Raw genomic sequence first — 23,763 nt, forward strand, 5'->3', positions numbered from 1 at the left:
GAGAAAAAAAAAACCCTGGAGTTGAGAATACAAACCTGATACATAAACTCTGGATTTCTTGCAGTCGTTTCTTTAGAGTCTTATTTGGAATTACTGAAAGCTGCAGGATGTAAGGATTAGAAATTTCTGGATTTTGCTGTATCCTTCTTCACCACACAGATACCAGGCTGCATCTCAAATCACATTCTACACACTAAATAGGATGCCTAAATAGCAAACCATTAGTGTACTAACATTCTATTTAGTAGAAAATAACATAGTTTGGGCTGTGCTCAAAGTATTTATGACTTTGACAACATAATCATCTGCTCTTACTGTCTTGCTCTTATGCTTACAAAGCTTTATAAGAATGAAAGCCTCCAAACATAGCTGGCTACTCACTGCAATCTAATTAAACTGAGTAGAAAATATAAATACACATATCCCTAGATAAAATACACACACACGCCTTGGTCACCTTATTCTTATTCAACATACGAGTTTTAAATGCATGAAATACAGAAAAACCACACAAAAACATCCAGGCTATGTCAGCACACTAGTTAAAACAATCAGAGAATGAAAAGATACAGATTTGTGAAAATTACACACACCACGAGTGAACAGAAGTCTCAATCGACTTGCTGTTGCCCAGTTTAAATTTGAAATGCATAAAACTCATCAAATGGACCCCATTAATCACTATCTATCTGGTGTTCTTTTGTAAAAATAAAAAAAAATTTAAAAACAACACTGTCATGATGTAACTTCCTACCCAATTTAAGAAGAAATGAATGCCTTACCTGTTGAGTAAGAAAAGGCTAAAACTTATTACGTTCTAATATCTGACTCTCTCTCTCTCTCACTCTCTCTCTCTCACTTTCTCTCACTCACTTTCTCTCACTCACTTTCTCTCACTCACACTCTCACATTCACTTTCTCTCACTCTCTCACTCTCTCCTGCCAGTCACTTTGTAGCTGGACTTCTTTCGTGCCTGGGCCATGATGACGTTGGATGTATCTGAACTGGCATACGATGTACGAAACAACTAATCGACAAAATCGATAAAATTCAATAATAAAAACAGACAGCAATGAATTTCACTATCGGTTTGTTGAATTGTGTTATAAAGCATGCTGTGGTGCGCGCTTTGTCACTTCACTTACTAAAAGCGCATTTGGTGGAAATGGTGGAGCACCTTACAGCACGAGGAACTCTTTACATCACACCACACTGTTGGCCTCATGACATAACTTGAGTAATATTTTGATCCTTCGTTGGTGGTCAGTGTGAGAAACAGTGGAAGTGCGGTGTTCCTGGCTGAACCATGCTTATTAACCACAGAGCACTGAGCGAATCCAGTTCTCTATCGCACACTGATCGTCATCACTTATCACTATTTCCTATCAGAAAACATTATCTCATGCTACATTGGCCAAATAGTCGTTACTTTCTAAGATGGATTCTAAGATGGATTGAAATGACTGAACATGGTCTCGAATGAATGATTAATCTATGAGATTAATGCTTTCTCACTTCAAAACACGAATCCGGTCATGACACATGTGCATTATGCAGGGTTGTGCAGTAATGCACCATTTCTTCACACACACAGTTTTATACACTGTGTGTATCAAGTCACAGCCACTCTTTAAGGTGCATTAATATATATATTTTTTTATAAACTGTGTGTATCAAGTCACAACCTCTCTTTAAGGTTAATTTATTATAGTAATAAACCCCAGGTAAAGATGAGAGCGTGGTTATAAGAGAACTAAACACAGACAGGAAGTGAAGTTGGAGAATAGAGAACATACCGGACCAAAGAATTTACTGGAGCCAGTCATGTGAATTTGCATAAAACGGAGACGATCTAAATTCAACTTGTCACTGGAATCACAGCTCAGTGTGGTGAAGTGACACGGGAAATGAATAGGCGCCTGTCTCTTACTGAGATGCATACACAGTCAGGCTGTCAAAGGTTAGAGCAGGACGAGACATGCTGAGATCATGATCAGAGTGGACATCGGCGCTGTCATTTGCGGGAATACACTGATTCACTCCAGTGTGTAAGAAACACACCTGTACACACACACACACACACACACACTCACAGAGGAAATGGTGCAGTATTGATCGTTTGCTAGATCGCTGTTTGGCCAGGCTTCATTAAACCAAGTTTGCTGAATCCACAGGTTCACACACACACACACACACACACACACACATATACACAGACACATACACACAGAGACTCAGATCTATTATTTAAGCCCCTGGCGCTCCTGCATTCACCTGCCTATGATCAGGGGCCACTTTGAAATTTTATCCACTGGGGAAAAGAGCCAAAAATTGTACGCCTCTTTTACCCTTTCTCTCTCACTCTCACACACACGCAATAGAGATCCTATTTTTACTCATCAAATAGCTATACACTAACGCACAAACACACACACAAAGTAGAAGCGAGTGACTACACACCTCTGTTTGTTCTGCGGTAGGACCTTTGAGTCCACAGCGAACATCTTCGACACGAACACGATGACTGGAGCTGATTCTTCACTTGCACACTCCAAGAAAGCTGCAGGGAAAGAAACAATAAAAGGAAGAAGTTTTACAACACAGACACTGTGCATTGTTTTATATCAGTTTTTTTGCCATATGGCCAGTGTGACCTATGCTATGATTCTGCATTCTATCAACTGTACTATGTCTGTTTATTAGTGTTTTACTGTAGGTGCGCTACACCAGCAGTTACAGCAGCTTGTAAATTATCCCAAGTGGTAAATTAACACTAGGGAAAGCTTAGCTTTAACAGAAATTAAACGCTAGCATAAATGAGAATCATCAGTATGTTGTAATACTGACCAGACAAACAACAGCTACTTAGAAAGTAATGACTTTCAGCACAATATGACGTCATAATAAAGAAATGCTTTCAGCCGTACAGACATTTTTTCTGATATTCACCAGCAGGGCATGGTCATTTCTATTACTGTTATTAATATTGACTAATAACAAGAACTTTGATTTGTACTGTCCCTTCCTTATACCCAAGCCTTTGGTCAGGCAAGTTCTTGCTTAAAATAAATAAAATAATAATAATAATAAAAATAATAGTAATAATAATAATTAATCTATCTGTCTATTTAGCTATCAAATATTTTTAATAATTTCATTTAATAATTGATATTAAATAAAATTATTTTATACTTATTATAATTGTTTTTTATTATTATTATTATTATTATTATTATTATTATTATTATTATAAGTAGTGGTAATAGTAGCGGTAGTGATAGTGGAAGTGGTGGTGGTATTGGTAATAGTAGTGGTAGTAGTAACAGTGTTAGTGGTGGTAGTAGTGGTGGTAGTGACAGTAGTAGCAGTAGCAGTAGTAGTGGTGGTGGTGGTGGTGGTGGTAGTAGTGGTGGTGGTGACAGTAGCAGCAGTAGTGGTGGTGGTAGTGACAGTAATGGCAGTAGTGGTGGTGGTAGTAGCAGTAGTAGTGGTGGTGCTGTTGGTAGTGGTGGTAGTAATAGTAGTAGTGGTGGTAGTAATAGGGGTAGTAGTAGAGGTGGTAGTAGTAGAGGTGGTGGTAGTAATAGTAGTAATAGTGGTAGTAGTAGAGGTGGTAGTAGTAATAATGGTAGTAGTAGAGGTGGTGGTAGTAATAGTGGTAGTAGTAGAGGTGGTGGTAGTAATAGTAGTAATAGTGGTAGTAGTAGAGGTGGTGGTAGTAATAATGGTAGTAGTAGAGGTGGTGGTAGTAATAGTGGTAGTAGTAGAGATGGTGGTAGTAATAGTGGTAGTAGTAGAGGTGGTGGTAGTAATAGTAGTAATAGTGGTAGTAGTAGAGGTGGTGGTAGTAATAATGGTAGTAGTAGAGGTGGTGGTAGTAATAGTGGTAGTAGTAGAGGTGGTAGTAGTAATAGGGGTAGTAGTAGAGGTGGTGGTAGTAATAATGGTAGTAGTAGAGGTGGTGGTAGTAATAGTGGTAGTAGTAGAGGTGGTGGTAGTAATAGTAGTAATAGTGGTAGTAGTAGAGGTGGTGGTAGTAATAGTGGTAGTAGTAGAGGTGGTGGTAGTAATAGTGGTAGTAGTAGAGGTGGTAGTAGTAATAGGGGTAGTAGTAGAGGTGGTGGTAGTAATAATGGTAGTAGTAGAGGTGGTGGTAGTAATAGTGGTAGTAGTAGAGGTGGTAGTAGTAATAGGGGTAGTAGTAGAGGTGGTGGTAGTAATAGTGGTAGTAGTAGAGGTGGTGGTAGTAATAGTGGTAGTAGTAGAGGTGGTAGTAGTAATAGGGGTAGTAGTAGAGGTGGTGGTAGTAATAGTGGTAGTAGTAGAGGTGGTGGTAGTAATAGTAGTAATAGTGGTAGTAGTAGAGGTGGTGGTAGTAATAATGGTAGTAGTAGAGGTGGTGGTAGTAATAGTGGTAGTAGTAGAGATGGTGGTAGTAATAGTGGTAGTAGTAGAGGTGGTGGTAGTAATAGTAGTAATAGTGGTAGTAGTAGAGGTGGTGGTAGTAATAATGGTAGTAGTAGAGGTGGTGGTAGTAATAGTGGTAGTAGTAGAGATGGTGGTAGTAATAGTGGTAGTAGTAGAGGTGGTGGTAGTAATAGTAGTAATAGTGGTAGTAGTAGAGGTGGTGGTAGTAATAATGGTAGTAGTAGAGGTGGTGGTAGTAATAGTGGTAGTAGTAGAGGTGGTGGTAGTGGTGGGTGTGGTAGTAGTCGTAGCAGCAGTAGTAGTAGTAGTAGTAGTAGCAGCAATTCTGGAATTGCAAATCTGATTTAATCCAATTCAATTAAACTTAGAATTCGATACCAAGCAAGCTCTCTTTCTGTTCAACCATTACAAAGGAAATAATTTTTAGTTTACTTTTTACTTAAAACCTCAGTCTTTTAGGACATAAAATGAGCATAATTACACACCCATTCAAACTGTAGCACCAATTCACTACAGCATGGATCTGGCTGTATCACAGCACACACGGCTCTGTTTATTCCTCATGTAGCGGTGTTTAGAAACATTATCAGATTTCTTCTGGCACCCTGCGTCTCTTCCTCACCTCAAATAAACACTGTAGAAGCACATGTCAGTATCATTTAACTTTCCATCCACCAAAGGCCTTTTACTAAGACATGGCAGTGGCGCAGATGCCTTCCAAAATAACACGCTTGACAGGAATATAAAAGTCTTCATAAAAGAAGAACATGACAGGAGGTCACTTCCGTGGAGCTGATAAAAGCCCAGGGCCTAATCGCTAGAGTCTAGTCGCTGAGGGGATTTCTTTATACTGCACAGCGTGGCAAATTTTTCAGACAATGCAAAAAATTCAGGTGTACTGCTCAACTTTCATATAAATGATCAGTCTAGGGTTAAAGAAAATGACAAAGTGAAGGTAAACGCAGTAAAATAGGCTCCTCTGATCAGCAATATTACTGTCTGGGGGAAATCAGTTCCAACTAAGCTTGTCTTTGCATCAGACTAACATTCACACCATGTGTGATTAGTGCTGTTGTAAAACAAAAAGCCTTTGTGAAGAGCCACTGGCAAAGACACAACATGAAAAATACGACCATGAGCAATGAAGGCTATTCAGAATAAATAGCTTTTATGCATCTAATTCTGAAAATCATTAAAAAAAGAAAGAGAGAGGAAAAAAAAATATTTTAACCGACAAGACATGTAGTGTGTATCACAAGTTAGTCAAATATGAATAGTGTAAAAAAATCAGAAAGAATTATTAACCTAAACAGAAACACAGATCAGTCACTCCTGTACACTACAGTCTGGTGGTAAGTACTCCAGTAATGTCTGATAATAAAAGCTCAAATTTGTATAAAGCTCTGTCACGTTCATATCAGTTCATATAAATTGTGTGGTTTTATGGAAAAGCAACCTTCCTACAATGACTTTTCTACAACCAAAAGAAATCCATTCAGTTTTTTTTTTAATTTAATTTAAATCTTTAACCTGTTACTGCACGCTGTTGCTATTTGGCAATGTACAGTTTATCTGCATTTTTTCGCAACATTTAAAGAAAGTCTATTCTCTGATTGGCCTTTTTGGGCTTTAGTTGTATCAAGTTTATAACTCGATGAAGACACATGACATTTAAATCTCCCACTTACTGCATACCTAAAGGACTTTTGGGCATTGTTTAAATCTTATTTTTGAGAAAATGTTAGCATTTTCAGCAACATTGTACGATAAAAGATCCACATTAGACAATTAGGCAAGTGAAGGTCACAGAAATGTCTTCATTTCATGTGTATCAGGGTTTAACTATGCAAATGATCCCTCTTTTATAATAACGTTTGCAAAGGTCTTTGTACAGAACAGACACACAGAAACATCCCTGGCCGAGCTGAGGAACAGAAACATCAGCTTCTGTAACGCTGAGGATGAGTTAGAGCACAGTGAGGCAGTGAGGCAGTGAGGAAGAGGCAGTTCAGCAGAAACACGGGCAGGAGGAGATGCTGATGTGCTGAGTAACACACAGACCGATATTATTACTCAGTTAGTACTCAGTTATTACTCAGTTATTATTCTCTTATATCAGTGACAGAGAGAGGGACTGATCTGGACTGAAAGGAAGAACAGAACAGTTTAAAAGTACAACATTCTGCTTAACTAATCAAAACCGCTGTCTTTTCCTTTTCTTTTCTTTCTTTCTTTCTTTCAATCTCTGTCCTTTTCCTTTTTTAATTCTTTTAACTTCTGTCTTATGCTTCCTTTCTTCTAAACTCTGTCTTTTTTTTTCTTCCCCTCTTTCTTTTTTACCTCTTTTCCTCTTTCACCTTGTCTTTTTCTTTCTTTTAACATCTTCTTTTTCTTCCTTCCTTCTCTTCTTTCTTCCTTCCTTCCTTCCTTTCTTCTAACCTCAGTCCTTTTCTTTTTTTTTAGTTCTTTCAACTTGTCTTTTTCTTTCTTTCTTTCTTTCTTTCGGTCTCCTTTTCTTTCTTTCATCATCTGTCTTTATCTTTAACCTGTCGTTTTCTTTCCTTCAATCCTTCTTTCTTTCTTTTAACTTCTGTCTTTTTTATTTTTCCTACCTTCTTTTCTATCGGGGACTTTGCTGTGTAATAGAACACACAGAGCGGATGGTGTGTTTAGAAAGAGTGTAAATTCACTCACATATCTCATCACCCTGTGACTCAACAGCCACCCACTTAGTCACTTCTTCTCCCTCCATCATTACAATAGATGCCATTATCTGTGCTCTGTATCTGTGCTCTGCAAATATTCCCTTTCCTTTGTAACTAACGGTTACGTAATCTAAGCTCACTTTTTCCTCCTCCTATCTCTCCATCTGTCAGGGACTAAACTGACCCGCCTGTATTCCTCATCACCTCTCGCACGTGTGTCACTCTCACTCACCTTTTTTCAGCTGCTGTGTTTTTTCAGGCAGGGAGTCGAACCTGCGTGTGCCCACGCTCATCAGCTTCTCCACCCTCTCAGAGCTCACCTCAGTGGGAGCCGGCAACTTCTCACACACCATCGCTGAGCCATGTAGTTAAAAACCAATACACACTGCTACAGAGTCTCACACACACACACACACACTCTATTATCAGTACGGCTGGGAATGAATGGTAAAGCTGGTGGTGTATAGAGCACCTGCGGCCTGTGTGCAGGTCCTCAGTGTGTGAAGGTGTTAATTACACACCATGTGGAAGGAACCTCCTCCATTCATCTGCCAGAGTCGAGGCAGGTGCAGAGGAGGTGCGCCAGAAAACCGTTCACAAGCGTTCACCTTCTGCTAGTTCTGCACAGAAACTTCTGCTAACATATCATCTCAACATTTCTGTACCTAATTCCAGTGCTTACACCCCGTCCTTTTCCTAGAACAGCACCCAGCATGTTTTATTCCTCTTCTACCGCAGCTGTTTCCCAAAGCTAACACTTTTTTATGTATTAAAGAATGATAGGGAATATTTTATAGCCATGTACAGATCTTTTTTAATGTTGTAGAACCATGAAGCAATAGTATTCAAGTCTCTATTTGCACGAAGTACTTCCAATCTTAATCATTTTCTTTCTTTCTTTTAACCTCTATCACTCCCTCATCAAACTTTTAACCTCTTTCTTTCTTGCTACATCCTTTTTTATTTGTACCTTTCTTTCTTCCTTTTTTATTTGTTTATTTTTTTCCTGTTTATTTCTTCTTACTTTCTTTCAAACCCAAAATTCCTTTCATCCTTTATTTTCTTGCTTTTTATCTATATCTTCCTTTCTTGAAATCGTGTTTCTCTTTCTTTTTTTTCCCTTTTTTCTTTCTCCCTTTGGTTGTCTGTCCTTTCTTTCATTCAAAACATTCTTTCTTTCTTTCTATATCCTTTTTTATTTTTCCCTTTCTTTCTTTCTTTCTTTCTTTCTCTTTCCTTACTTTTTTTTCATTCCCAACATTCTTTCTTTCTTTCAAGTTTCTGACTGTGTTTTTGTTCTTCGCAGAACTTTTTTTTTTTCCCCCTCAATCTGCTCCAGAACCCTAGTAAAGAAGCACTGTATTTTATTGTAGGTAAAAAAAAGATAGCTGGCAAGTTAATTGTTAGTAAACTAGCTTGCATTTGGTTCATGTAGACACGAGTGAGATATCAGTATAATTTCTAGCAGTTAGTACTACAAATGTAGTGTGTTCCTACTGATTACAGCCAAAGAGATTAGTGATGATGGGATGAAAACAGTTAGCTGTGAAATGCGGTGCTATGGAAAAGGATACAGAGCACCGCCTGAGACAGAGGCAACCACTGACTGCACATGGCACTCAGGAGCACTTTCGGGTCAGAGTGACGAAGGTCACGGGCCATGACCTTTAACCCTAATGAGGTCACCATCTTCTCCACCTTCTCTTTGTCTCTATGATAAAACAGTATTTACAGAAGCACTGGTTACAGCTGGGACTGAGATCTTGACAGCAATTAACATTCAGTCAAAAGACAAACTATGATAATTGGGACTCTGTAGTGACATTTACATTCCACCGAATAATCAATTAATAATCTGGCAAATAGACAGACAGACTGAGAGGCAGACAGACAGATAGACAGACAGATAGACAGACAGACAGGACAGTTGTATACTGAATATATTCCAGATAAACAGATAGATAGATAGATAGATAGATAAAAATTAAAAAAATAATAATAATATTTAAATAACTGAAGTAGTAGGACAAGCTATTTGTTGCCATGGTAACATTAACATTCAATGTCTCTAATCACATGCACATTTGGTTCAGATTGCATGTAGCATAAATAAAGATAAAGCATTGCATAACTACAGATTCTCAGCAAGGTTGCTGAGTTTAGAGTAAATACATAAACAGCTCATTTGCAGATTTAATAAAATACTGTGTTTTGGCTTGTTACCTTCTGATGACCACGGCATCATATAAACTCCAGATATTGTCCAGGACCAGCTGGACAAAAAGCGGCTTTTTTCCTTTAGACTGGAGGGAAAGAGACAGAAAGGCACGCAAATCCTTAGATCATCACATGAGGCCAAGCAGTGGCATCTGACAAATCGTCAAAAAGTCTGAATCAGCCATCTCTTTATTTCATCCATTACTCAGCTGATGTGGATTAAAGCATGCATTACTTATACAGATCAGAGACATCCATTTTTAAGCCGCGAGATCATCATCAAAAAAGAAAAAAAACCTAATTATTGTGACGCCACATATTTCATTCAAATGGTAAGCCATGTGTGCTGCTAACACTGCAGCATTTCAAACAAAGCTAAATGTTCCTGCTTGATTTTTTTTTTTATCTCACCACAAGGTCTTCAAGTGTCCAGAGCTCAAATAAGGTAGAGTACAAATCAAGAAAGTAGCCAGATTTGAGAAGCTGGATGAGCAGCTCTGCTGTTAACCAAGCGAATGTGAAGGATTCATGAGCATCCAGTGGTGTTACACACCTGTTTCTACAAACTTAAATTACATCATTAAGCTTTGAAATAAATTTGCCACAATGAGGAATTCTAATAGTTTATACCACAATGCTGTTAAATTCATGAAACTGGTCAGAAGGTGCTGATTCATTTTCTATAGCAGCATGGCTCTGACAACATTGCTGGCTGTAAGGCATTACATTAATTGTATAATATTTTACATTTTATTTAAAATGCATTTACATTAATGCACCCATTCTAATATCATCATTTCTATAGTAACAGCTAATTCACAGAACTTGTTTGTGGGATGTTCCACAAAATCTAATAATATAATCTAGGCATAAATAATAAATATATTAAATATGTGCTATTATTTTTATAGCATTGATTAAGGAGATGTTTATTTAACATTAATGGAAGGAGTCATGCGAGTCAGAGCTTTCTAAGAGTCAGTGCTTCTCTTTGTCCCACCATGTTCACGTAACACCATTGCACTGCGTTTCCATTAAACAGAAAAACATCGCCTGGTCCTTTTCCACTTTTCAGCTGACCAGTCTGAGTGAGCCTGTGCACACTATAGCCTCAGATTCCTGTTCTGTAAAGTGGAACGCATTGTGGAACCTGTATGCTGTCCAAATGCTGAGATGCTTTTCTGCTCACCATGGTTGTAAAGAGTGACTGAGTTACTGTAGCCTCCCCGTCAGCTCGAACCAACCTGGCCATCCTCCTCTGACCTCTCTCATCATCAAGGCGTTCCTGCTGTACGCCATCCTCCAGCTGTAACTGCTATCTGCTGCAGTTCAATAATGCAAATTGAGCTCTAAATCTGGCTTTCTGAGGCTCAATAAGGTCAGAGTCCCTTGCCGTCTGGAGACAAAATGACTTAAAACAGCTGCCTAAGCCCTTAGAATCAATGCGCTTGACTAGAGGTCATACACTCTGTCTGCATAATGATGCAGAAAACGTCATGTGGCCGTCAGAGCAGAAAGATCAGACTGATCGATTGGTCTGGGAGAAACGACAGCAGACTGATTAGTCTTGGAGATCATTCTGCTCTGTGTGTATTCACGAATAATCTATTAAAGATCCACTCACTTATCTGGCTTACAGGAGTTTAAGAAAGTAGTTTAAACTTGTGCGGAGGATCGCTCTTAAGGCAAGTGATTTCATCAGCCACTCTTTATTCAAAATTAATACAACAAAAAAATGCAACTTATCACGTTACTCAGAAAACAGCAAACCCACTGTCCAGAAGACTTCCCCATTCTAAAATACTGAATAAACGTCTCCTCACAGAATATCACCATATCAATGATTATACGTGTTTAATCTGTTTAATCTGGCGTTTCCTCCAACTCCCTGTGTACAATGTTAGTATAGAAAGGACAACGTATTATAACGTGCACACTAATATACACCTGTGCCTCGTCTTGCTAAACTAGCAGAAATTCTGACCAATCAGAATCTAGAATTCAACAGCGCTGTGCTGTAAAGGAACATTATTAGCAAAAGTATGTGTCATCACATTTACCTAAGCTCTTCTTCGATCAATCCTTAAATCTTTAATAACCTTAAACGCTCCCTTTTTGGACGTTATTCCATTCAATCTCAAAATAAAACACCATTTAAAGGCCCTCGGATGTGAATGAGAAAAGGAACGATGGAGAAATATGTCATGAATGTCATTATTGGAGTTAGAGCAGATGCTCAGCTAAGTGGTGATCTGTGTCCAGGTCTATTATCTCTGCTTCGTTTGGCCCTTGGCTTGAGCTGGATGCTAATGAGACCTCCAGCGCTGGTGCGTGTGTGTGTGTGTGCATGTGTGTGTCCTCTCGAGGCCATATAGTGCAGTTTTAGGAGGAAAAGTGCTGTCCATTAGCATAACTGAGTCTGGACAGAGAGATGAGTGGACATCCTAATTGGTACTTGAAAAGCAGGATGGCTAAACAGAGGATTGATACTGTCACAACACACTTTAGACCACTTATCCCACCAACACACACACACACACAAACACACACACGTGGTATCAAGGCGTGGGCGATATGAGCTCAAATTCATATCACTATATTTTCCACTACCAAGATGATAAAAATATGACACAATATACCAAAAATATAATAAAAAATGGGACTTAATTATAACTATATTTTATTATTATTATTATTATTATAATTATTATTACAAATTTTGTATAATATATACTTAATTTTGACTTAATTTATAAGAAATATATACTTAATTTTGTATTAAGTATATATTTATTCATCACATGATACATACAATACACTCTTTTTTGCACAATTTTTTTTTTCATTTTTATTCTCTGATTTATTTATTTGTTTATTTTCAAGCTTAAAGGCAAGTGCTTGTCGTAAAAGGCAGTGCTCTAGACACTACTGAAAAACACAGTCTCAGACTGTTAAGTACAAAAACATTAGAGCAAACACTCATGCACTGCCAGAATTCTACTGTACCTGCGCTCCCTTCATGATCTTTTTGGCCTTGGCGTTCAGGTAGAAATCCCCCCACAGGGTCTTCTGTAAAAGCTCTAAGCGAATCCCCATCTTCTGGCTGTAGATCTGTGCAAACTGACGGACGCTAGAATAAAAAGATGTGCATTTACAAAGTCATGTAATCACATGTTCATTTCATATTCAATAAAAAAAACAGAAATCATACTGCTGTGAACTGTACAAGCCAAGATAAATGGAAGTGTACATATTAATTTCACCACTCAATAAACACAATGTGCAGCCTCTTCTGCAACAAATCAGTGTTAGCCCTCTGAACTGTGAGCTCTGTGTGCTGGATAATGTGCCACTGAGCGCCTTTCATCTGCGAGCGACATACAGAATGGATTTTGCACTTGGAAAGTGGAGTCATGTCCCTTGGTTTTTATGCTTCTAAAATCTGAAACACGTCAAAGTATTTGACATCTAAATTTGTATAGTACAGGAAGTGGAAGTGTTGCAGACCACCCGAGAAGTGGACGTCCATGAACATCCACTGACGAAGGCATAACCGACGTGGTGCTGGCGTACATAGTCCCCTGTGCATGGAGACTTTTAGGACACCTTGTAGTTTCAGCCCTAATGGTCTTTACCAGCAAACACACTTTAATCTGTAGGTATGTAGGTACAAATATGAGTAAGAACGTGAATATGTACTGTATGTACACTCTATGGCCAAAGGTTTGTGGACACCTGACTGTAACACTCGTATGTGCTTTTTGACCATCCCGTTCCACGTGTAGTCCCCCTTTTGCTGTAACCTCCACTCTTCTGGGAAGGTTTTCCACTAGATTTAGGAGCGTGGCTGTGGGGATTTGCTCACTCAGGCACAGGAGCATTAGTGAGGTCAGACACTGATGTTGGGTGAGGAGGTCTTGGGTGCAGTCGGTGTTCCAATTCATCCCAAAGGTGGTCAGTGGGGTTGAGGTCAGAGCTCTGTGCAGGACACTCGAGTTCTTCCGCTCCAAACTTAGCAAACCATGTCTTCATGAAGCTCGCTTTGTGTACGGCGCAGGGAAGGGAAATTCTAATGCTACAGCATACGAAGAGTCTAGAGAATTATGTGCTTCCAACTTTGCGACAACAGTTTGGGGAAGAATCAGATGCGTGTGTGTGTGTGTGTGATGGTGTCCACAAACTTTTGGCCAAATAATGTATGTATGTATGTATGTAAGTAAATATGTGTGTGTAGATGGATGGATGGATGGATTGAAAGACAGACAGATAGACAGACAGACAGACAGGCAAGCAGACAGACAGACAGACAGAAAGTCAGATCTTTTTTTAAAGACAGCTCAAAGTGTTTTAGAGTTTGTGCAGGAAAAAAAGAGAGCAAATAAAAAAACACAGTCTGAGAACAGACTAACAGAGCTCTGGGGATTTTTTGTTTATTTGTCTGTTGTCTTTTTTTGCATATTCTCTAAATCACTTTGACCTGCTTTTTAAGGTATTTTTTTTAATGAAAGTCATTAAATATTTTAAAGCTGCTACATAAATGAAGTTATTATTGTTGCTGCCATCCATATTTACACTGGACCGACTTTCCTGAAAAGCATTTAAGATCTTACTAGGAAACTGAGCCTGGGCTTTTTAGACTCCAGTCGTGTACAGTTAAAGCACTGCACAGTTTAACATTCCATCTCTATTAATACACTTGCTTCAGATAATTCTCTGTGTTTACCCTCTTACACCTGAGTTTAACACCTCAGTATAAAAGACTAACAATAATAACAAGAACACTGCACTAATTGTACTTGTCGGATGTTTGAACGCAACTGAAAGAATATTTCATTTTCCTGACCTTAAAGAATATTTAATCTAAAAGGTTGATATTTTTTATTAAAATAAATGTATTAGTGCAGGTGATACATAATTTATTTTAACTCCAATTCCAAAATTATTTCAAAAATTACATTTTACATCCAATTCAGAGCTTTTCATTTAGAAAAAAGCAAAAAAGAAAAACAAAGCAATCAAGGGAGTGCTCAGCATGTCGAACTTCTTTCAGACTGCTGGAAAAGCATTCCATGTGTGTCATTTTTGTTATCAGTGATGGGAAAAATGCTTTCTGTGAATAAGACTGTCCAAACTTGTAAATGGTCCTGTTTATCACAGCGCTTTAGACACAGCAGTGTCCAAAGGTCTCTAGAAAGAACTGAAGAGCTGGTTTTATTCCAACAGTTATCCATAATAACTATCTGGTTTCAGCCGTGTGAGAAATCCCGCACATCCATCCTGCCTTCCGTCAATAAGAACACACTTTGCAGACATTTAAACTTCTAGGTGAAGAATGATGGGAGGACTTGTTTGATAAATATTTTAGCATTGGCAAACTTGCCTGTACTGTCTATATGCCGTATAGAGCTGCACAGTATATTGTTTGTTAATCATTAGCCCAACAATGGCTTTGCAGTAGTGGTAATGTAGAAGCCTGTAATATAATCTAACATCCATAATTGTATTTATTGCATTCTGTGAACATTCCCAGATGTCCTAGATCAGTAGCCTATGGGTGTAGGTGAATCAGGACAATCCTGGAATTGGTGTGATCCAAATAAACGATCAATTTTGGTTCATCGGGTAAGGAATAAAATATAACAGGGCATGATTTTATAGGAAAATAATCATTGAACAGTGTGATGCATTACCATTCCTATAACATCACATCCTGAAGAGTTTTACGCCTCTTATACAGTACCACAGCAATTTGCCTACGCTAACAATTTAACTTTTTGTTGTTGTTGACGAAAAAAGTCATACTTTTTATCCATTTTGTGTTTGATGTTGTGGAAGGTCAGAGAAGCTAGTTCCAGTTATCACTTACATTATAGCAGTTTTAAACTTTCATTTCCTCACCAGCCTCCCTTTTTCTCTCCTGAAGTTAATAAGACAGAGAAACCACAAGATCCTGTCTCATGGCTTAAATATTAACATTACAGCTTTGCCTCTTGCTGTTACAAAGTGCTGACACTGGAGACTCCTTCTAAAGATGTTAAATAAACATCTCCTCAGAGAAAACTTCACCATGTCAACAGTTACAGACTTTATTTATCTGTTTATGTGGATTGTTACCGTAGACATGATAACGCATTAGAACAAGCACATTTAATATACAGCTGCGATCTGCCTTACAGCTGGCACTACTGTCCCTTCATGCTGTTACAGAAAATTAAATCAACACCTTCTAACCAATCAGATGTATTCTGGATTCTGGAAGAGGCATAATGGCAATATGCTACTTCTGTCCATATCGTGTTACTGTATTCCTTTCACATAATGTTATCAGACTGACGTGAAAATGCCATAGACATGATTTAATTGCTTACTTATAGCTTATGAAACCTTTAATAACCTGTTCTTCCTGCTCGTTTGAAAAAGCTGACCTATTACAACCATTCAATGGAGCAATTCGTTCATGTAAATTCTTACCACATACACACGGATGTACTGAGACATGAGAGTGGCTCTTTTCAAATATATCCACAGGCCTTTATTGTTCAAGAGTGTTAGTTTTAAAACTCCAATCCATCTACTATGTCACTTCAGTCCTGAGTGCTTTCACAGAGTCTCTCTAAAAGCATGAAACCTGACGCTGTGAACAAGAGAAAATCCTTTAAAAAAAAAAGCCAACAGGGGCCCTTGGACTGTAAACATTATTATTACGCTTTTAGTGGTAGCCAGCAATATCGAGCTATTTGTAATTATACACATTAGAGAGGTAAAATTACTGTGTTAGAACAAAACATGACTGTGAGAGAATGGTTGGTGCTGCTGCTGCCAAGAACGAAACCTTTGACGAGACCATCATCTAGTGGACATTTACTGAACTGCAGCAAGCTTATCAAGATCTCTGTTCTCCAATAACCTTTAAAGCATGTATTTCTAATCAATGCCAGTGAGACAAGAGTGTCAGTCAGTGGCTGGTATGACTGTCAGCAGTGTTTTTTTTTTTTTTTTTCTCCTGTCCATCAACCTTCAAACTGACTGTCCCTCAGTAGTGGAATGAACTTCCAACCTCAATCCGGACAGCAGATTCCATCACTAACTTCAAAAAAACGCCTAAAGACCCACCTCTTCCGTGAACTCTTAACTAACCCCTAACCTGTCCCCACTCAAAAAAAATAAATAAAAAATCTGGACTTACACTGCACTTACACTGGCTCTTACGCCTCTACTCTATGCACTTTGTAAAAATTTTGTATTTCCTCATTTATAAGTCGCTTTGGATAAAAGTGTCTTCTAAATGAATAAACATAAATGTAAACCAGAGGAAAATCCTGCTTCATATAGACTTTCACTGCTATGTACAAATTTTAATTTGACATGTATTTATTATTTGATATAAATTTTGTAACGATAGTTTACCATTTGTTACCTAATCCTGCCACCTGCTGCACTGCACACATCAACCAAAGCTCATTATTGTAGATATTTAGAAACTATTTTATTAGTTGGATACATTATATTAATGGCAAACTGTAATAATGCACTTATCAAAAATATTCAAATCACTGTCCAATTATATTTATAATTAAAATGATGTGTAAAGTGTTAGACATTAAACTTAACTGTAGGCCTATTTAATCTGTTTTTTCCCCCTAATCATACTCTTTAGCTTTTTTTCTTTTTCAGCCAAAAACCGAAAGCGCAGTTCTTGATTATTTTCGGCTGGAATTTTCATTCGTAATAAATTTGGCATTCGTAATAAATGCAGATAACTGATGTTAATTATATAGTTATTTAATGACAATAAGTCAAACACACTTTGATAGTGTCGTATTCGCTGGATTTTTAAAACTAGTTGTGATATTTGTGCGTGAGGCAGCAGCCACGACAAGATGTCCAGGATGCAATAAGCTCAGGTGTTTACTGAAATCTTCATGCAGTACAGGTAAGCAGAAGAGCCAGCACTCACCAGCACTCACCAGCACGCACCAGTGCCTTAGGAAAAGTGACAGAAGATATACAACTCTCCTGTGTTGCTGGAGTTTGCAGTTGGCTGTGTGTTGGTGGCTTTGCTCGAGCACAGAATGAGAGTATTGCCTTCATCTGTGCATAGAGCTTCGAGCTCAACCAATGACAGTTCATGTAACATGGATACACTAATACATTACCACACACAGGGGAGGGAGCAAAGAAACAGATACCCACACTACACTAGTTTTTATTTCAAATTAATTGAACTAAAAATCTCAGTGTTAAATGTTAATGATTTTTACCATGACAGAAAGCATCAGTGTGTCTTGCAAGTGGGGAGTTTGAGACACGTGTGCATCTGTCAGTCATTGTGGATTCAAATGTTGACTGGCTGATCTGGCATTTTTATTAGAGAAAAAAAAAATTAGACTGCTGTTTTGGCATATTTTTGCATTATGTTATTAAAATGTGCAAAATATGTAAAGGTAGTCAGGTCTGAAACAGTCATTTAAATATTTATTTTTTGGTACTTTTTCCATCTCAGCCACACCACCGTTTGAATAGTTGCAGTTTGCTCTAAATAAATGACTAAAATTCTAAACAGATACTGTAACAATTAGATAATAACAATCAGATACTGATTATAGTTAATAACTGAAAAAGCTGATAAAATGTGGTGATGATTAAAATATGATTAATTGTGCAGCCCTATTAGCTTAATTGTTTCTGGGACTGGGTAAGCATACTGAAGAATTTACTTGCCTAGCAGTCTAGCTAAGGAATTTGTTATTTACTCACATCAAAAAAATGCAATAAGTATATTATATAGAGTGGATGATACAGTGTTATCACTATGGTGATAAAGTACATTACAGTCAGGATTTCTGAGAGTATTCAGGGTATCGTCAGCTGACTTTACAATGAAAACAATGTATTGAGGTTTTTTGATAATCAAGTAAATCATTTTATTCACGTTTACAGAACTCAACTATAAAAAAATACACTGATCTTCACTGTGCATGCCTGCAGAAAAGAACTGTAATTAAAATAAATAAGATTTCTTTCTTTTTCTAAAGGCCAGTTCATACTTCTACATTTATATGAATAGAGTTAAAATGCTGCGTTCCATTGTAGCGATACTAAAGCAGGGGTTTTACTCTAATTCAGAATCGGTCATCCTTCATGTCTCTCGCAGACTCGCACAGCAATAATGCATTCATAGGTAGCAAAGACTGTTTTTTCGTCCAATACACGCTTCTACTCTGAGTGCAAACCTGATCAGTCTGATTTAACACTATAATGTGTTTCACGTTTCAATTTATGTTTGTTAGCTAGCAATACCATATTAAGTTATTTGTCCAAGCTGAAGTTTATTTATAATAATAATAATAATAATAATAATAATGTTTTAAAAGTGAATGTGTCTCAAGTTGTTGACATCTCTTTTAAAATGCAATATCCATGCTTGTCATTTCTATGGAGAAAATCCCAAACTGTGCCCCTATCTGGTCCACTTTAATACCTAATAGTACAATATCTGTGATTAACATCTGGAATTAGGCAGTAGGGCTCCTCAGTCTTATCTTTTCCTGTACTTTATACTTTACACCTCTTCTCCATTCTTTCTACAGTGAAACATGAGGCTTATAGTGTACACGTTCACATTATGTACAAGTATGAAGGCAGACATCTAGGATGACACCCGCACATCTTTGAAAATACATAAATGTTAAAGTATAAGACCTGATAAAAATGACCAAAACTAACATTTTTTTGTAATCACTCTTAAAGCCTCTTAAAGTGTGTAAGCAGTGTGTGTGCTGTACCTGAAGCCCCAGGAGTCGATTGCACTGGCAAACACCACGTTGCCCTGGTCAGGGCTGAAATATAGATGCGAGTCGTCCGTTTCCTCCAGGCCTGAGCTCCAGTCATAAACCTGCTCTCCTCCATCGGCCTCAGGACGCTCTTCCTCAACCTGTGCCTGCTTCACTGCCCGCTCCTCCAGCACTTTAGAAGTGAACAGAGTGCCTGTCACAGCATTCACCTGCACAACACACACTTCACTCAGTCACAGGACACGATCTTCCAGACTATAAAAAGCACTTGTCTACTTAAAAAAAAAAAAACAACATTGGATTGAGCAGTGATTGCATTTCTGTGCGTCACTACTACAACACACCGATTAAAGAGAGATACAGTGCTGTGAGGAATTACATACTGTACACTTCTGTTGGAAATGAATTCTTAAAAAGCAATCCCCACTGATTGGTTTTCACTGAAGAGATCATATCACATTCCCTCTAACCATATTCAAGTTAGCTACTCTTATAAACTTAGTCTAAAAACACATTATGAGTTCAGTATTTTTATGAAGTATGATAAAATGGGGAAGTTAAAATATTTATTATTTATTTAAAGTAGCATCCAATGGCCTGCATTCCTGCTCAAATGCGCTGTCTCATGCATATTTTTTCATTATTCCCCACTGGAAATGAAATATCAGGTGATGAATTTGTGTGCCTAAATTCCTGGGCTAAACAATATGTCTTTTGTCAGTCACTATAGTGACATGCATCTTCGCACTTCACAGAACAACACTTTAACCAATCCCTGAATGCCATACAGCATGCTATGATCATCCAGTGTATGAGTTTCTATGTGTGTGTGTGCATCGGGTATCACAATAAGGATCTTATTACAGCACGTGGTACAAGACGATTGCAACAGACAGAAATGTAAGCACGACACAGTATACCATTTTGTACAGCCCTACTTGTTCAAGAATTTTCTGGAGGTGCGTGTAGGACTCTTGAGGACTAAGCTTGAGCTCCATGATTAGCCGGTCGATCTTGTTGATAACAAGCACAGGTCGAATGTTCTCCAGCCATGCCTGGCGCAACACCGCTTGTGTCTACAGCAGAAATAAAATTGTTCGGAAAAAAAAAAAAGTGAAATGAACAGAATTAGGTCTAATCTTTATGATTAGAAAGGCTCTTTGGAATGTGAACGCTAACACTTGACCTTAAGAAACTCACAAAGCAGACTGACACACTCACCCACGGAACTCTGTCTCTATGGCAATAATATGGAAACAGTAGGAGTTGATTCATGGTCAGAGCATAAATACTTTGCCTCATTATCTGTTCACTGTGAATTAGGGCTGGGTGATGTGATATAAAAAAATATATTACACCAATTCAGGATCAGTTTTAGGGGAGGTATCACAACTTTACAGTTTGCTCAAAGTTGTTGGCAGTTATGGAAGGAGTCTCTAGTGTCAGTGCTTTGTAGTAGTCAGAGGTAAAGCTGTTTGCTATGGCAAAGTCTTCAGGACAGAGGCCAAAAAAAAAAGAAAGAAAAAGAGAGGCTTTTGAGGGAACAACTGTTAATAATTGCTATAACATAAGAGATAACAGTAACTTGCTTCATTCATATTATTTAATTAATCAAAAAAACATGTTGGCTGTGGTATAAGAGGAATAAAACACTTCTGGAAGTGCTGTTATAGGAAAGTAATCAATTTTTATTTTCCTGTAACAGCATGTAACACTATGTTTTATTTTTTACTTAACATCTATGAAATAAATTCATCCAGGTAAAAGGGGAAAACAAACATTTGGTACAAAACTAGATTCTGCTACACGACATCTAAATGATAATGTCAGCATTCCAGTTCAAGTATCACTTACTGTCAATAACAAAGCCAGTAAAAAAAAAAAAATATATATATATATATATATATATATATATATATATATATATATATATATATATATTCTTGAATTGCCAGTTACAAATGTATTATACAGTGTATCTGTTAGACATGGAGGCACTGAGAGTGAGGTCAAAAATATGGGGAAAAAAAAAAGCCTAGGATTTAAGACTAGGTCATTTCCAATAAGCCACCAAAGATGACTTCATACCTGAGGACACACTCCTTCTACTGCGTCCACGATGACAATGGCTCCATCACACAGCCGTACAGCCGTAGACACCTCGGAAGAGAAATCCACATGACCGGGAGAGTCGATCAGATTAATCAGGTATTCTCTCTCTCCTGGGAAGACACGGGATGTACAACGATGAGTCGATAACAATAAACAACACGTTCATACCGATCCACACTGTGTATTGCAGATTCGTAGCCATGAACACAAAACATGCGTAAATATACCTGCTGTATAGTGTAATGAAATGGCACTGGACTTCATAGTGATCCCCCGGATCTGTTCATCCTCCCGGCTGTCCAGGTACCTGAGCTACAAATACAACACAATGGTATTACGACAAAAAGAAATGAAAGAAAATCAGCAAAGAAGTTGGCATTTGATGAACAGAATATACACACCTTCCCTGCCAAGCGAGTGGAAATGATGCCATTGCTTGCAACCAAACAATCTGCCAGTGTCGTTTTCCCTGGAAACAGTTCATATGTGGGAATGATGAGTTGATGAAGGTGATGAAATGATGACACAAGGAACCAGGTAACATTTCTGTTTTTTTTTTTTTTTGTTCAAACATGCAACACTGATGATACTCGTTCAATTTCATTAGAAGTAGCCGTAAACTGGCATCTAGTCTTCACCAGACCGTTATACGTTTGGTGTGGCTGTTTGCACGCGCGCTGTTTGTTTCTGCATGTCGTAATATCTCTATGCCACGTTTCCCGCCATTTTTAATATGATATTATCAGAGCTCAGAGCAAAACTCTGTAGCAAATCTGTGAATTCCTACCATGACATTGTCTAAGTGTGGAGTCAAAAACACAAACAGCCTCTCCACCTCACAAAGAGCAGCACCACTGATTAGAATAAAGCCAAATGTACACATATTCTAGCAGTCAAAAGTTTGAACAAACGTGTGCACAGAAGGGTTTTCGTCATAGAAGGGTTTTCGTAATAGAAGGGTTTTTTATAATAATAATGAAGCCATTAACACTATGAAATAACAGATATGGAATGATTCATTAGGTAAAAAAAAAAATGTTAAAGTAGTCGAAACTATTTCAGATTTTAAAAGTCTTAACAGTATTCCTGCCTAAAAATGTCTAAAACTTTGCTGGCTAAGTGTGATTTCCTCACACAGTCAGGCTTTGATAGTTGTTTGAGAGCTATGTGCTGCAGCAAAATGGACATAAGCCTAATCAATTCAGTCTGTGATCAGACAGAGGCTGTGATACTCTTGATTTCTTTAAGTGCAGTTTTCTACCTTTTCACTTTTGGGGGTAAACAGATTACATTACTTCTGAGACACAAACCAAAGAGAAGCATATTCAGACCAAAAATGTCTGTAGTTTTCAGAAATATAGCATACCATACATATTTTTTTCAGATCAATGAAAATGTTGTGCTGGTCTAATATTTTGGTTAAATGACTCAGATAGCACTGTTGCACAAGTGCCTTATAAAACCAGAAACAATTCTTTGTTGTTTTGAAGTAATTTGGTCTATAATAAGCCACTGGTTTGGTCTACAGTAAGTCATGCACTATATCCACCGCCACCAGCGACCAAACAAGATCACTTAAAAGTTGTACAAATTAATCCTGAATTGTAACTTACCATGATCCACATGGGCCAAAATACAGATATTTCTAATGTTTGATGTTTTCTTCTGTAGTGCAATGATTTTTTCTAAACTTGTGTGCCCCATTTTGACAAAAATCTAGAAAAAAAAAGAAAAAGGATGAACGGTCAGAATGTGACAAAGTAGATTAGTTCTGTTCAAAGCAGATTAGTTCTGGGAAAAGTAAATATGCATTAACATACAGTGGATATAAAAATTCTACACACCCCTGTTAAAATGCCAGGTTTCTGGTGATGTAAAAAAATGAGACCAAGATAAATCATTTCAGAACTTTACCACCTTTAATGTGACCTAGTGAAGAAAAGTGGAGAAAATGTGGTGCAACAGTGACATTACCAAGAAATGGACACCCCTCCAAAATTGATGAAAAGACGAGAAGAAAACTGGTCATGGAGGCTGCCAAGAGGCCAACAGCAACATTAAAGGAGCTGCAGGAATTTCTGGCAAGTACTGGCTGTGTAGTACGTGTGACAACAATCTCCCGTATTCTTCATATGTCTGGGCTATGGGGTAGTGTGGCAAGACGGAAGCCTTTTCTTACAAAGAAAAACATCCAAACCCTGCTAAATTTGGCAAAAACACATTTGAAGTCTCCCAAAAGCATGTGGGAAAATGTGTTATGGTCTGATGAAACCAAGGTTGAACTTCCAAAAAGTATGTTTGGTGCAAAAAGAACACTGCACATCACCAGAACACCACCATACCCACAGTGAAGCATGGTGGTGGCAGCATCATGCTTTGGGGCTGTTTTTCTTCAGCTGGAACTGGGGCCTTAGTCAAGGTGGAGGAAATTATGAACAGTTCCAAATACCAGTCAATACTGGCACAAAACCTTTAGGCTTCTGCTAGAAAGCTGAAGATGAAGAAG

The 23,763-nt window shown here is 37.9% G+C and overlaps 1 protein-coding gene across 2 annotated transcripts in view; it reads right to left on the reverse strand.

Moving 5' to 3' along the window:
* efl1 (elongation factor like GTPase 1) overlaps positions 1-23,763 on the reverse strand; it is a 137,795-nt gene that overhangs the window by 111,722 nt on the left and 2,310 nt on the right. For both annotated transcript variants that reach the window (XM_026930679.3, XM_026930678.3), the window contains exons 2-12: positions 22,871-22,973; positions 21,659-21,726; positions 21,485-21,569; positions 21,234-21,367; positions 20,084-20,221; positions 19,137-19,354; positions 12,358-12,481; positions 9,358-9,437; positions 8,709-8,845; positions 7,367-7,489; positions 2,462-2,561 (exon numbers count right to left, since the gene is read on the reverse strand). In XM_026930679.3, the coding sequence (XP_026786480.3) occupies positions 2,462-2,561; positions 7,367-7,489; positions 8,709-8,845; positions 9,358-9,437; positions 12,358-12,481; positions 19,137-19,354; positions 20,084-20,221; positions 21,234-21,367; positions 21,485-21,569; positions 21,659-21,726; positions 22,871-22,961 (1,298 nt within the window). In that variant the 5' untranslated portion in view covers positions 22,962-22,973. The remainder of the gene's footprint in view (positions 1-2,461; positions 2,562-7,366; positions 7,490-8,708; positions 8,846-9,357; positions 9,438-12,357; positions 12,482-19,136; positions 19,355-20,083; positions 20,222-21,233; positions 21,368-21,484; positions 21,570-21,658; positions 21,727-22,870; positions 22,974-23,763) is intronic.

This window comes from Pangasianodon hypophthalmus, chromosome 11 (assembly GCF_027358585.1).
Source record: "Pangasianodon hypophthalmus isolate fPanHyp1 chromosome 11, fPanHyp1.pri, whole genome shotgun sequence".
Taxonomy (NCBI): Eukaryota; Metazoa; Chordata; class Actinopteri; order Siluriformes; family Pangasiidae; genus Pangasianodon; species Pangasianodon hypophthalmus.